Source organism: Centrocercus urophasianus, unplaced genomic scaffold (genome assembly GCF_019232065.1).
Source record: "Centrocercus urophasianus isolate 14NV4802_14NV808 unplaced genomic scaffold, USGS_Curo_1.0 seq_10, whole genome shotgun sequence".
NCBI classification, from domain to species: Eukaryota; Metazoa; Chordata; class Aves; order Galliformes; family Phasianidae; genus Centrocercus; species Centrocercus urophasianus.
Window position 1 is genome coordinate 86802507 of NW_024884142.1, and position 15036 is coordinate 86817542.

Genomic DNA, 15036 nt, shown 5'->3' on the forward strand with positions numbered 1-15036 from the left:
TTGCTTGCACATCAAGTGTTTATAGACTCAGGTCCTCATTTTTTCTGATTGTGTATTACAGTTTTTTCAGCTACTTTTCTAGTCTTAATTGCTTTCAAAATTAAGTAAACAATAAAATATGATTATTTAAATAGCCATGTTTCATATCATTATTCCTAGGTGTAAAAGCAGAGGAAAAAAATCTGTAACATTTCTGACTGTACCCCAGTGCCCAGCTTCTTCATGCACACACCCAGCAACAGTCATCAGCTGTGCACGTGTCTCTGCCTGCTTATGATAAAGATGATCTGCTCCTGTGGGCAGGGACAGGGCTGAATCAGGGAGGAGCATGCACCACCGGTGCTTCTCCCCAGTGTCAGGTGTGATCTCCTTTCGAACAACACAAAATCATGGAAAATGCTCCTTGAACTCTGACACTGGGGCCATGCCCACCGTTCTCCGGTGCAGACTCTTTCCCTAACCCCCGGCTGCCCTTCCCCTGACACAGCTCCACGCCATCTCCTCAGACCCTGTCGCTGTCACACAGAGCAGAGCTCAGCTCAGCGCTGCCCTCCGCTCCCTGTAAGGAGCTGCAGCTGCCATGAGGCCTCCTCTCAGCTCCTCTGCTTTGGGCTGAGCAAACCCAGTGGCATCAGCCATTCCTCACACATCTTTGCCCTCCAGGCCCTTCTCCATCCTCGCAGCTCTCTTTTGGACACTCTCCAATAGATTTATGTCCTTCCACCCTCAAACAAGTACTGGGTTGCTGACTGGAGTGTCACTGATGGTAACTGACTCCTACACCAGTGTAAGCTGCACATGGAGCCCAGCCTATGGGCCACAGACAAGACAAACCTTTCCCCAAGTGTCTACTTCCTTGGAGATACTCAAAAGCTGTCTGGACGTAGTTCTGGACAACCTTGAGCAGCAGGGTTATGCAAGGCGACCTCCAGAGATGGCTTCTTACCTCAACCACTCTATAATGGTGTGAAGAGGGGGATTGGATGGGCCCAGCTGTGACTTCAGCTTATCCATCAGGAAGGTTGAGAAGCAAGGTGTCCCTGCCACCCTGCAGGAGGCCAGCTATGAGGTCACCAGCCACACCTGCATTCACCTCAGCCTGTGGATGTGCTGGTACCTCTCACCTGTGTAAAAGATTGTGACAAACGAATAAAAAAAAGCTTTAATGGGAGAAAAAAAAAAAAAAAAAAAAAAAAGGAGCTAGGTACATATCACCAAGGGTGACCCAGGTTTGAGCAGGATGAGCCAGACTGGCCATGGCCATTTTCTTCTCACAGTTACATGGAGTCTTTCTCAATGAGCATTCAGTTCCAGCTCCTACCCACCCAGGAGGGACAGGCCACAGCCAGAACCTCAGCTGTGAGGAACAAAGCAGAAGATTTATCTACACCCCTCTGGCTCCTGGGGAAGAAAGCGTTTGAACTGGTGTTTGACTGAGGAAGAAAAGCATTAACTTTGTTGTCCCTCCAGCCCAAGCCACACATCCTCCTCCCAGGCTGGGAGGAAGTTGTACTATGGGGGCCAGGATGGCAGAGGGCTTGCAGCACTGACCTCACCAACCCATCATGCCCAAATATCACAAGCACAGTATTCATGCTTCATGAGACACACAGCACGTCTCTGCTGAGTCACCCTTGCTGGCTTTGCAGTGAAGATCAGCAGGGTGGGAGGTGGGTCTAAAATGGAGAAGGCTCCAGAGGCTTCTGTAGTGCAAACTTGAAGGCAGAGGCTGCAGATGAAGCCCTGCTTCCTCAGACATCCCCCAGTGCCACAGAAATTATCCCCCAGCAAGCCATCTTCAGCACAGGCAGCAATTGCTGTGATACCATGCGCATGCTGTCTTGCTGCTTTTGTATCGGTACAAGCTGTAGCAGACACAAAGCCTGTCGAGCTTGTCGTGTTATTCTTCCCACCAGAGCAGCAGCACAACCCCTGAGGAAAGGCAGAACACCTTACATGCATGACAGCAGCTTGTTTCAGCATTAACATTTAGGCTTCACTAGAAAAAAAAATGATAATAAGGAGGAGTAGCGCAGTTTTCAAGCCACACAAAATGCCCCTGCCAGCTGAGCTACAATGCCCTGTCTGATCCTTCCACATTTTCATCCAAATCGAGGCTGCTCTTCTGTTTTCTTTTAGAATCTATGAGAAGTTGCAGCTTTGCCCTGCTGGTGAGACCTCATTTCTGCCTCTTTTTTTTCCCTTTGCATTTCACAAACTCCTACAAATAGCGTCTGACACTTGGCCTCTCAGGACAGCCTCCTAATTGCTGGTGTAAGTAGAAAGCCAAATTCCCAATCCACATCTCAACAGAGGTGATAACCAAAGCAGCTCCTCTGCCCTGGTTGGGAACAGCTGGAGGCTGGGAAAGAGGGACCCAGCACAAACAGACAGGGAGTCAAGAGCTTTTCAGGCCACTGTGTGATCCCCTGAGACTTTGATGTTTTTAAGGAACCATCCAAAAGACTCAACATCTAGTTTTTGCCAATAACTTAATGTAAAATGAAATGCCAGCCAACCACATCCTGGGCTGCATCAAAAGAAATGTGGCCAGCAGGTCAAGGGAAGTGATCCTGACCCTTTGCTCTGTGCTCTGAAACCTCACCTGGAGTACTGCATCCAGATGTGGAATCCTCAGTACAGGAGAGATGCGGACCTGATGGAGTGTGTCCAGAGGAGGGCCACAAAAATGACCTAAAGGATGGAACACCTCCCCTATGAGCACAGACTGAGAGAGCTGGGACTGTTTAACCAGGAGAAGAGAAGGCTCCAAGGAGACCTGAGAGCAGCCTTTCAGTATCTAAAGGGGAGCTGTAAGAAAGAAGGGGACAGATTCTTTAGCAGGATCTGTGGTGATAGAAAAAGGGGAAATCCTTTTAAACTAAAGGAGATATTTAGATTGGATATAAGAAAGAAGCTTTTTTACTGTAAGAGCGGTGACGCACTGGCACAGGCTGCCCAGAGAGGTGGTGGAGACATCCCTGGAGACATCCACGGTCAGACTGGACGGCACTCTGAACACCCTGATGGAGCTGTAGGTGTCCCTGTTCGCGGCAGGGGAGCTAGACTAGGTGGCCTTTAAGGGTCCCTTCCAACTCAAACAGTTCTATGATTCTATTACCTTGCACTGCATGCAGCAACATCTGTAACCACCAGAAATGTTTTCAGGGAGCTGTGCAATAGCTCATAAAACTGCAGCAGAGGTTCCACGAACCAACTGGTGCCTGATGAGCACCCCTCTGCTCTCCAGACCTCGCAGGCAGCTCTCTGAGAAGCTTCTTGCTCTCCATTGGACTCCACCGGAAGGCAGGCGGGGTTTACGATCACGCTTTTTCAGAGGGTTCCACCAGCACCGCCCGGAACAGGACACATCCTCCTGTTAGTGCACTGCCACCTACAGCAGCAAGCCTAGAAGTTGCCCTGCTCAGAGAAACGAAGACGTAGCTGCGTGCTATCTGCATCCTTTCCGCCAGCGCAGGCACGGTGCCGTTTGTGCCAAAAACTGCAAATTGGCTTTTCGGGAACTCATTTGTCGGCATTGCAGAGGAAAGTAGGAAAGAAGCCTTTTGACTGAAGGCAGCCAGCTGCTGTCTGTTCTTTGCAAACTTCCACAAGTTCTTTTTCCATACCTCAGTTTAGGAAATGGAGATATTCAGCCCCTAATCTTGCAGCACTCTTCTGACTATAAACTCCAGGACTTCCTACACTGCTATGAGATGGAAAACATTCATGGAAAACAAAAACATTAAATGTTATTACATGATATTCAATTTCTCTGAGATAAGGGGGACGAGAAAACTAGTTTTCACTTAAGTGTCCTTTGTGTCACAGAAACATATCTAGACAAAATTATTCAGGTATAGCAATGAATGCTCCCCTGGGTCATCCAAACTGCTGCTTAAGCTGATCAGCAGACAAAAGCATTGCTAAAAAGCAACACAGAAGAAAACATGTTCCAATTCTGAACTTGCCAGAATTTGTACCAAAAACCTGTATTTCACCTGGGTAATCACCTGCCCTGCTTCCTACTACTTTGTGTATGGTTAATATTAAACTTTCTTCCAGATCATAAATGGATCTGCATGAAATAAAAAGCCTCTTCCTCAGATTTGTGTCACTGGTTTCTCTAATTCTATTATCAGCTGACAACTGAGAAAATACAAGAGGAGCACAAGTCAGTGCTCCAGCTCTTTTACATGTTCAGGGAGAAAAAAAAAAGTAGTAAAATGACTCCTCAGAATTCTGCGAGACACACCTCACATAGAGAAAAGCTCTCCTTACTCATTGTGTGTACGCACTGTTATGAGAAGCAAGCACACTGACAGTGTGCCAGCCAGGTGAGATTGCTGCTGAGATGTAACCTTTGTTGAGGGACCCCCCACCTCTTCCCATTCTCTAATGAAACACACTCAGGAAACCAAACCTTTCCACACGAGATCCACTTGTCCTGTCACAATCCCCATGATACAACTTGCAGTGTTCCTCATGTTTCTTTTGCTCTTTTCTAATTTTCTAAGCCCTTGATAAAGTGTCATACATGTAAAGTATCAAACATCAACTTACCTGCCACGTATTATTTTTAGTTACCTGCTGCGTAAATCACTTCTCATCAAATAGACCACATTATTCTAACAATAAGCTGCGAAATAACAAGTTCACAGCTTTTGGGTCACATGCACAGGGAAACAGAAGCTTATGCACGTTTCAGCCTCGGGTGTCACAATCCAGGTTTTCAGAACACTATGTCAAGTAGATCCAGGAATGCTGGATTTGTGTATGATAGTATAATTACCAGCAGCACAAATATCTATCTTTTTCGTAATTCCTTGGGATACTAATGAGATTATTTCATAAATGCTGGTGTAGCACTTCCAGATGACCAGGTGAAAGATCCAACAGGATACTGAAGATTCGCACAGAGTATCTTGTACTCCTAAGGAATGTTTTATTTAGATGCACCACACGCTTACAATTAGTGAGCAGACTCAAATCCATCTTACAGTTAAAAAACAAATACAGGAAGCTCTTTTGACTTGCCTATCAGAGGCTGCATTATAAATTAATCCTGCACTTCCCAGTTCACACGCATTTCCTTGGTACGACTGAGCACCATCTCCTACAAACCAGAACGAATGCAGAACAGAAGCCCTGGCTGCCGGCTGTGCTGGGGATGCTCGCACCTGGGCCGTCCCAAGCCTACAGCGACACCTGGAGGAACAGCAGGGCTGCTCACACAGTGAATTCAGGTGGATACATCTCCAGAGACAGAAATCCTCCATCTACATTCTCTAACCAAGTGCCTCAGGGGAGGAAAAGTAAAAATTAAAAAAAAAAATAAATCAAGAGGGGAGCTCTGCTTTGGTCAAATGCCAGGGACTGTGCTGAGTGGATGAGGTGCAACCAGAAGTAACCACCACACTCCAGCCTTAACTTTCTCCAGCATATTGGCAAGTCACAGAATAGGCTGACTGGTAACTGAGTATAAGTTGTCATATCAACCAGCATTTTGGAGCAGCTGCACAAACACAACCGTATTAGCAGCCTGCCTGTACAGTTTGTCAACAACACAACTTCAGCTTTAACACTGTCAATCCAAAGCTAACTCCCAAGTATAAACAATTTCTGAGAAGAAAGCTTACAAGATTGCAAAATGCTCACTGCTAACTGAAATAGTAGATAAGCATTGCTCATGTTTGAGACATGAAACACCACGAAATGCTCCCTAGCATTTGAAACCCATTTCCTGCCTGTACTGCTTGTACAGTGTCAGAAAAGGAGGGAAATCTTTATTTGGCCAAGTCTCTCCAAGGAAATCTGATACATAGATAGATCATGCATAATACTCTCAGCATATGGTGGCCAAGTCTGAAGCCTGAGGCACCAATCCAAAGCCTCTCAAACAGAAATGGCAGCTGTACCTGCAGTCATAAAAGCATGCCACTGTTCTAACAGGAGCCTTTACCACCTCATGGGATAACTCCCATTTCTGATGTTACAGACTGAGCTGGGATAAAGCACCACCACTGCAGATACTCAAGTCCTCGGGTGCCTACTCCGTTGCTTTTGCCACTGCAAAAAAGTTAGAACCTGTACTAAATTTCCCACCCAGGTTCCAATGAACACTCTGTAATGTACTAACCTTCAGCAAGGAGCAAATGCACTTCATTCTTTTTAATTCCTTAAGGATGTAATTCTTTCTTCTTCCCCCTCACTCATTTGTTTTTAGAGAGCAAAATAATTTCATTTATATAACTTCTTATAAAAGAAATATTTTTACCAATTAGTTACTGATGCCTGACATCTCACTAATTCATAGAACAGCATTTATTAAGACTGACCCCAACCATATGGAAACATTCTTTTCATACAAAGAAACTTCAGCTTTTAAGCCCAAATCACAAGTTTGATGTTTGTCTTTTACCTGTGCTAACTGGAATATATATTAAAGGAGATCCAATTCAAAGCTAATAAAGGACTGATATTCTTCTTTAAACAGGTGAGGATGGTGCCATACATTCATTCTCTAAAAAACACACAGGTTCTTCCTTCCCATCTGCAGGGAGTTCATTCTGTTACATTAAGATTTGTTATAACTGTTGGTAAAGCTTATCAAAAGGCAGTATTTCACTCCTTTAATATTGACCACATAACTAACTTGCCATTTAACAGCTTCCTCTGTGCTATGTCAACTAAACTTCATTAAAATAGAAACAAAAAGTTATCCAGAGATGCCAAAGGATTCTCTATAACAGTACAGAATGACAGCAGAATAAGGAAAAATTAAAAGTACACAGACACAAAGTAATTTAAGATTTCCCTTTTTTCCCTTTGGAAGGCTTTGCGAATAAGGAAGGATCAATCTGGTCTCTGGACAGACCTCTCACTGAAAAAAGCCTTGCTGCTCTCTCCTGTAAAGTGCCTCCACATTTCAGTCCTAAGGCCATCAACTGCATCTTCAGCTTATCTAACCCCAGTGCTTCCATTTCAGCAGCAGAGTTGAAAGCAAGCAGGTCGATTGGTTCCACATCCTGCAAAGAGAAAAACATCCCATGACAATCATTGCTTTCTTCCTGAAGGGGGAGGGAAGAGAACAAGTACAGACAAAACGCATGATTTCACAAAAGCCCTTAAATTAGGTTCACCCAGTAAATGAGTTCAAACTTTGAGATAAAGTTAAGCAATATCCCCACGTATACTTCTGTAGTATATTCCCATTATTAGTGATGTCTCTGCTATTCAGGACAAGCAATACTCCATCATGTGCAAGCAAACTGAGGCTAGCTAGCAGCAGGGCCATGACAACACAAATCATAGCAGTGCTAACACACCCCAGAGCACAGTGAATGTCCAGCTTCCTATCCAATGTGCAGCTGTGCTCCTGCAACTTCACTACTGGCAGTGTCTCTGAGCTAGTCAGAGGCTCAATCCTGATGTCCAGACAAGCTGCAGATGGGGTTAAGCTTGGGATGTACACAGCCCCCAGGATGGAAGCACTGCTCATTTTAAATGCTATGAAAGTGGCTGAATTTTTAAAGTAACTCCAGTAGAATTAACATATTCAAAATAGAATAATAACGAAAAACAGTAACAGTACTTAATTTATTCTGGAGACAAAACAGATAGCACTGTTTTTATCCCCAGGGAAGTTAAGTACTCTCAAGAAAAAATGTACTAAAAACAACAGCCCACCATCTCACCTAGTGGTTCAGCAGCTTAAACTTGGCTTCCAGCATCATGGCAAAGCTGTCAGACCCTTTTTAACATGCAGAATACAACCAGCACGCCCATAACAGCAGCAGCAAGGAGCCACCAGCTGCAGTTGGTCAGAGCTTTGCCCACAGAAGAATACAGACAAGGATGAGACATCTCAAAAGCTGGAATTTACTAACACCCAAAACAGGACACAAAATCCCCCCTTGTTCAGCATATAAAACACCTATTAGCCCCAGGGTAAGTATAATGCTGGAGGTACCTAAAGGACTTCAGAGCAAGTAGCACCAGTGGTGGCAGTAAGCCCACTCCCTTACAAGCTCAACAAAAGCCACTAGTGCTAGCAGAATTAGAACCTGTGCTGCTGACCATACAAAAGAAAAAAAAAAAAAGAAGCCTGGCTGTCACATTATTCTAGTTCTACTTTAAAAATAATGATTAAAAATAAATCCATCAAGGACTATTATAAAAATATTTCCACCTGCAATAACAATCTGCCACAGCACTGGTGGAGTTTCCTGTTCTAAGAATAGACCATCTCAAATACTAAGCTAAAGGTAAACACTGGAGAATGGTAAACATTCAGTTAAAAGCTTCTCTGTCTTAATGGTACAATAGATGATTAAGTTTTAACTTATCAGATTGCAGCCTTGGTCTTTTTTCCATTTAACTGTACTAAATTTCACTTATAAAGAATTCAGCCATTGTCAATGGCAGCTGATGGGAGACTTTCTGCTCATGTTGAACAAAGGAAGAATATTCAAGCAATCTCTTCAAGGCTGAAAGAAATACATTTTTTAGTTTGATATCTAGAATAAGCTGTTTCCTTTCATGCTCCTGGCTACTGCCAGAGAAAGAATCTCATGGTCAGCACTGCTCCTGATGGGACACCAACCCCAACTGCCAGCAGGGTTAATGGCACACTAACAGTACAGAAGTGCTTCTATCCCTGATAGGCTAAGATGATTGTTTTTAAAATCATTCTTCCACCATCTTTTGCAAGTTCAGGTCAAGCCTAACACATTAATCCTAATTCTCTAGTAAGGAGCCACTGCTTGCTGACTTTTAATGATCAAATAAAAGCTGAAATTTGTGTCAGTTTGGGAATTAAACTCAAGTCTTTTATAAATAAAACACTAAGAAATATTAATTAGCTGATTGGTTTATGGCACTTCTACAAGTAACAAATTCTAATTTAAAAACTGTGGTCAAGATTATGGACAAAGTACATCATAAATAAGATTAGTCAAGTTGGCAAGTGCTTGGTAGTGTCTCAAAGAGCATTGCTACGAGTCTTTCATTCTACAGAAGGGTTTTATTTTCCTTCACTCACCAACCATAAGTGATACTGAGTGCATCTATTTATGTGGGAGGAGAAAAAAAAAAAAAAAACAAACAAAAAAAGGGAAACACAGATGTTGGGAAAAACAACTACTGAATCAAGAGCAACTGCACCTTAATTGAAACTACTATTAAAAATCTTCCATCTTAAAAAGTTTTGCCCTGACCTGCTCTACTTAGGATCAATCAAGACTGCTACTTTACTGCAATTCAGCTTTCAACATGTGGAGTTAATGGGGATCAGCGAAGAGACTCTCAACCAAGAGCCTCTTTTGGCTGCAGCTGCCATTAACTTCCACACTCCCTTAACCTAAGTAGTGTGATTCTAATGCACCATCTTCAGATGAGCTGTTTTTCCTTTTTAACTTTGGGATGATTGGTCTGAATCAAACTCTCAAGATTCTATTAAATTCCTAGGAAAACTGATTCTAATTCAAGCACTTACAGCTACTGCATTAAATTCAGGTGATACATACCCTCCCTTCCTCTTCACTTTGTGGATCACAGAAAATAAGAAATGATCCAAGTACAAGCAACTGAAGAAAAATATACATTTTGTACTGCTTCATACTTACTGTGCTCGGTAACCAATTTGTTTCCTGGGCCTTAGAAGAAACATTTTCTTGCTCTTCTTCCTTCAGAGTCTGAGTTATTTCACTCTTCTCTTGGGCCTCTTCCTTCAGAGGTGCCTTTGTCATTTCACTGCTTTCATCAGCTGGAACTTCAGGCTGGCCACCCATGTGAGTCTCCTCCTGCAGTTCTATTCTGGTAAGCTCTGGTTGCTGCGATGCCTTCTCCTCAGCAGCACTGGCAGCTGGACTGTGCTCCACCGAATCCACAGAGCTGCTTGAACATTCATTGGCATTTCCAGCATTTTCATTATGCCTGCTTCCTAATGGACAGCTTCCATCAGATGTCTGAGGGGAATCATCTTCACTGCCATCATCAGAATCTGAACTGTCGGTATCATCCAATCCTTCCAACCCCAGCCTGGCATAAGCAGTACATGACAAATATTTAGATATGTTGTTCTCCAATTTAATCACCTCAGTGTAGCCACTGCTATTTAAGTCCACATTATGATGAGATGCTGTTTACATGCACGTACCTAACTTACACTGTGTTCAAACCTTTATGGAGTCCTAATACTTACCAAAAACATCTCTTTTTTCCATATTTTGTTCCTTTCTTTCCGGATTCACCAGGACGCTTCCGACCACTGCCACTTTCTGGTGACACTACTTTGCTAGACGAGGCCTGCAATCCTAAAAAGAAAAGTTGAAGTCTACCTCACTGATACACAACTCACACCTGCCCTAAATTCTATTTCTTTTAATTTCAGATGCAGCCTAAAACACGAACTGAAAATAATCACTACTGATATATATTTATGGAAACTTGAAGATTTAGAAGCAGCAAAAGCTTCCTTACGCTGCTTTATTAAGACACGGAGTCATTCTTACAATTGGATTCCTGACATGAGCTTTTAGTTTCTACATCCCAATCAGCCTCGAGTTTCATTATGAGCTGCCAGTAAGGGACCAACTAGCGGGTAAACATAATAGCTACAGAGCATAGCAAATGAAACAAGATATTTCACAGATGAAGCATTACTTCTATTTAGTCATGCTGTTAAACACAATTTAAGAAAAGCAGTAGACAAAGAGGAAAAATGAATTCAACAAATTTCACTGGAATTTAAAATGTAATTCAACTGAAAGAGTTATCGTCAGCCATACTTTTTTCTTTAAATTCCATGCTCAACTGAGCTTTTAGTTTGCTTCATCTTTTGAGGAAAGAAAGTGAGGCTAAACTGCAGTACCTTTAAGGACTGAATCTTCTAGGCGTTCAGCCATTTCGTGACACTGCTGCTGGTAGTCTGTGTTTGTAAACAGGTGCTTTGGCTCTGCAAGTTTCCGTTGCAGCCTTTCCAAGCGCCTTTGCTCTTTTTCTGCTTCCCGTTCCGCTTGCTGCTTCACCCATTCAGCCATCCTGCAGATTACAGATCCATGAAAATGAGAGCATCTCCAACATTTAACATAATATTATGACTCTGCAATTACTTAAGCTTTTACCACTGCTAGGATAGGAGACATGGAGAAAAGAAGAACACCAGCACCCGTGGGAATTATGGAAGGATGATACAGAAAGTCTTTGGACTTTCTAGTATTCAAAATAAAAACTTCTGTAACTGTCACATGACCTCTTTTGTTAACAGCAAACTCTGCCATTGATTTCACAGAATGGCCAGGGTTGGAAGAGACCTCAAGGATCACAAATCTCCAACCCCCCTGCCACAAGCAGGGCCACCAACCTCCTCATTTAATACTAGACCAGGCTGCCCAGGGCCCCATCTAATCTGGTCTTGAACACCTCCAGGAACAGGGCATCCACAACCTCTCTGGGCAGCCTGCACCTCACCACTCTCTGTAAAGAACTTCCCCCCTGACATCCAATCTAAATCTTCTCTCCCTCAACTTAAAACCATTTCCCCTCATCCTGCAGTTGTCTACCCTTTCAAAGAGTTGATTCTTCTCCTGTTTGTAGGCTCTCTTTAGGTACTGAAAGGCTGCAATGAGGTCACCCCACAGCCTTCTTTTCTCCCAATGAACAATCCCAGCTCCCTCAGCCTGTCTTATAGAGGAGGTGCTCCAGCCCTCTGATCATCTTTGTGGCTGTCCTCTGGACCCTCTCCAACAGCTCCCTGTCTTTCTTGTACTGGGGCTTCAGACCTGGGCACAGTACTGCAGATGGGGCCTCACAAGAGCAGAGTAGAGGGGGACAATCACCTCCCTGTCCCTGCTGGCCACCCCTCTTCTGATGGGTTTATTTTACAGTGCTAGCTTCTAAGAAAATGCCTAAATGCTCACGCTTTCTCATGATTGACATCTCGAAGCCTCCTTCCGCTGAGGTCCCGGCAAGCCTCTCTGTTGGTTGTTTTCTCAATCTGAGCACCGAGTGCTCGGAGCATAGATCCAAATCCTGTGAAAAAGAGTAATCAAGAATTAGATATGCAGAAACAAACTGAGATAGTACATAATAGAATTGCCTATGGAAAAATAATGGTGATTCGATGCCTCACTTTCCTTCAAGGTTACTGAAATACAAGGTAACTTGAAAGTTACAATGTTAGAACATCACTAGGAATGTTTTAATAATAAATAATTTTTAAAAATCCAACATTTACCACTCATGTCATTTCTGCTTTCCTAATATTGCACACTAAGGTTACCAGGACCTGTGCAGCACTCCTAACACAAGAGCCTACCCCTGGATTCCCCCCAGCAGAATTGTTTGCAATCCTCTCCATCTTCAACTTAACATTCTCAGTCCTTCCCAATTTATCCAGAATATACTTCTCCCCTATGTCCCTTTACCTCCCATCAAACTTAAACATCCTTTAAATAAAATATTTTTAAAAACACCTATTTTTAAGAGATAGGCACAGCCATGTCATCAAGCTGACCACAATTATGCTGTACAGCTTCACCAAATAGATTATGATGGCTGGATGTGACAATTTCAGTGGCCTTTTTCCCACCTTAGTGATTCCATAACTCCTCAGCTACTAGTCACAGGCAACTTCTGCTAACTGCTAACTTCTCTCACTCAGTCCCACCTTACATTGTCTGAACTTTGACAAAATCCCTCAGCTACCTCAATGAGACACTACGTGGACTAACATTAATATAATTTTAAGCAGCCTAAAAGAAGCAAGCATGATTTTTCAAGCAGGAGCTGGAACATATCTATACATCGATGCCTTTAAATAATCTTTAAGAAGTGCTGTAAATACTAAACACTCTAAACAGCCTGCCGTACCATAGAGCCCTATTGCATTCAGCTAATAAAGCCAAGGAGAATTCACATAGCTCATTAACTACATGCTACAGCTTTCACATTCTGAAGGACCTAGCTGCTACACCTGGGCAGGACATGTTCCCCAAAATCAACAGCAACAAGCTCGTTCATGAAAGCAGCAGGAGCTGCACCAGGCCCGAGAACAGCACGGTCAGTTCTTAGAAGCCCGCACGATGTGTATGGGGTAACAGAGCACACCGACCTCCTTTCCCCCCGCACAGCCGCAGCTCCACGCTGTACACGGCGCCATCCCGCAGCGCGTCTTCTCCAGCCGCCAGCCGCCCGTTACACTTCACATACAAGCTTTCTTCGGGAACGTTCTAAAAACAAACAAACAACATCAACCAAACAACAATTCGTCACCCGACGGGAAACGAAACACCCAGCCGAGGCCCAACCAGGGAACAGCGCGGCGAGGGAGGCCGGCCTCCGAGACGCGGAGTGCCGCCCGCGGGGCCGGAGCCCCGTCCCGCCGCCACTCACCAGCTCCCGTGCGCAGTCCCGCAGCAGGCCGCGCACCGAGCCGCCGCCGGAGGGCAGCGCCCGCAGTCGCACCCGCGAACACAGCGGCTCCCGCACCAGCAGCGCCATCTTGGCTCGCCACCACCAACCACCGCCCCGCGCGCCCGTGACGTCAGCGTCGTGCGGTCAGGTGACGCGCGGGGGTGGCAGGCGTCGTGTGGCGCGGGGCGATAAGGGGCGGGCGGTGCCTGAGCTCGGTGGTGGTTGTGCCGTGTTTGTTGTGCCGTTCGAGCCTTTGGGGCGGGCTGCTAGTGGCAATTGACTGCTTGTATTTCATAGGAGCTATAAAAGGCTTCCTAGCGGCTTGGATTCCGTATTTAAACTGCTAGAGGCTCAAGCATCGCCTAAAGCAACCTGTAGTGTTACACCTTAACCTACAGGGTCGATCTCCTGTCTCAGTCCCTTCAGAGGCTCAGCTCATTGCTTTAGAGGCCTCCCAAATGCCGGCTTACAGCAGTCGGTTTGTGAGCCCATTACCACGGCGTAGCAATGACACAGCCCTGTGTGGCATAGAGTCACAGCATGGGATGGGTTGGGTTGGAAAGGCCTTAAAAGCCCCCCGGCCCCACCCCCAGCCATGGGCAGGGCTGCCCCCACCAGCTCGGGCTGCATCCAACCTACCCTGCAGTGCTTCCAGTGATGGGGCACCACAGCTACTGTGGGCAGCTGTGCCAGGGCCTCACTGCCCTCCCAGTGAAATTTTCCCCTGATATCTCACCTAAATTTCTCCTCTTAGTTTAAAACCACGTTTTCCTGTCACTGTTTTTGTGAAAAGTTGATTTTCCTCCTGTCTACGAGCTCCCTTTAAGCACTGAAAGGTTGCAGTGAGGTCTCTCCAGAGCCTCCTACAGGCTGAAAAAACTCTTCCCACTCAGTCTTTCTTCATAGGAGAGGTGCTCCAGCCCTCCAGCATCTTTGTAGCCTTCTCTGAACTCACTCTGAAAACTCCACATTTTTCTTTTGCTGGAGGCCCACAGGAATATGGCATTTTGCATGGAGTGGCTCTCAGTGTGGCTCACCTGGAGCTCACCGTGCAGAGGACGTGCCCAGCATTCCTGCACAGGAAGCAATCCTGAAGGTCGTTCCCTAGCCTGGGGAACTGATCCAGTGGCACAGTTACATGGAGTGTTTAGGGTGGAAGTTGAGCTCTCTGTGATGCGCTGCAGCTAGCCATAAGCAGGAGGCCTGAGGAGTGGTTATAAGGAAGTGCGTACCTTTGCCTCTCAAAGAAGAGATCTGTGCAATGGCATGATGGAGATCCAGGCTTTGGTCTCTTTCACACCCTCAGCACAGCTACCTAGTGAGAGCACACTTTGAAGGTAGGGTGCTGCCTCCTGTGCCTTGTTGCAAACACCATTGAAAAGGTTGTTGGGCTAGGTGGCCTCCTACCCCCATGTCACTATTATTAGGCTGTGCATGCAGCAGGTGGAACACTGAGGGAAGCTGCAGATTCAGCATGCCTGTCCAGTCCCTTCCTGGAGGGGTGGGCAGGGAGACCCAGCTCCATGGGGCCATCCCAGGTGCCTGGGAAGGTACTTGGCTGGCAGCTTATCTGGCACTGGGCAGCAGTGTAATCTGCCTGCTCCAGCCCTGGCCCGGTGG

The 15036-nt window shown here is 45.2% G+C and overlaps 1 protein-coding gene across 1 annotated transcript; it reads right to left on the reverse strand.

Moving 5' to 3' along the window:
* Nucleotides 1-4921: 4921 nt before the first annotated feature.
* Nucleotides 4922-13503, reverse strand: SDE2 (SDE2 telomere maintenance homolog). The gene is made up of 7 exons (XM_042809725.1): nucleotides 13396-13503; nucleotides 13115-13232; nucleotides 11922-12033; nucleotides 10874-11043; nucleotides 10205-10316; nucleotides 9627-10041; nucleotides 4922-7028 (listed from the first exon to the last, which is right to left on the reverse strand). The coding sequence occupies exons 1-7, from the start codon at nucleotides 13501-13503 to the stop codon at nucleotides 6807-6809; spliced, it is 1257 nt and encodes a 418-aa protein (XP_042665659.1). The 3' UTR covers nucleotides 4922-6806.
* Between the last annotated feature and the right edge of the window lie 1533 nt (nucleotides 13504-15036).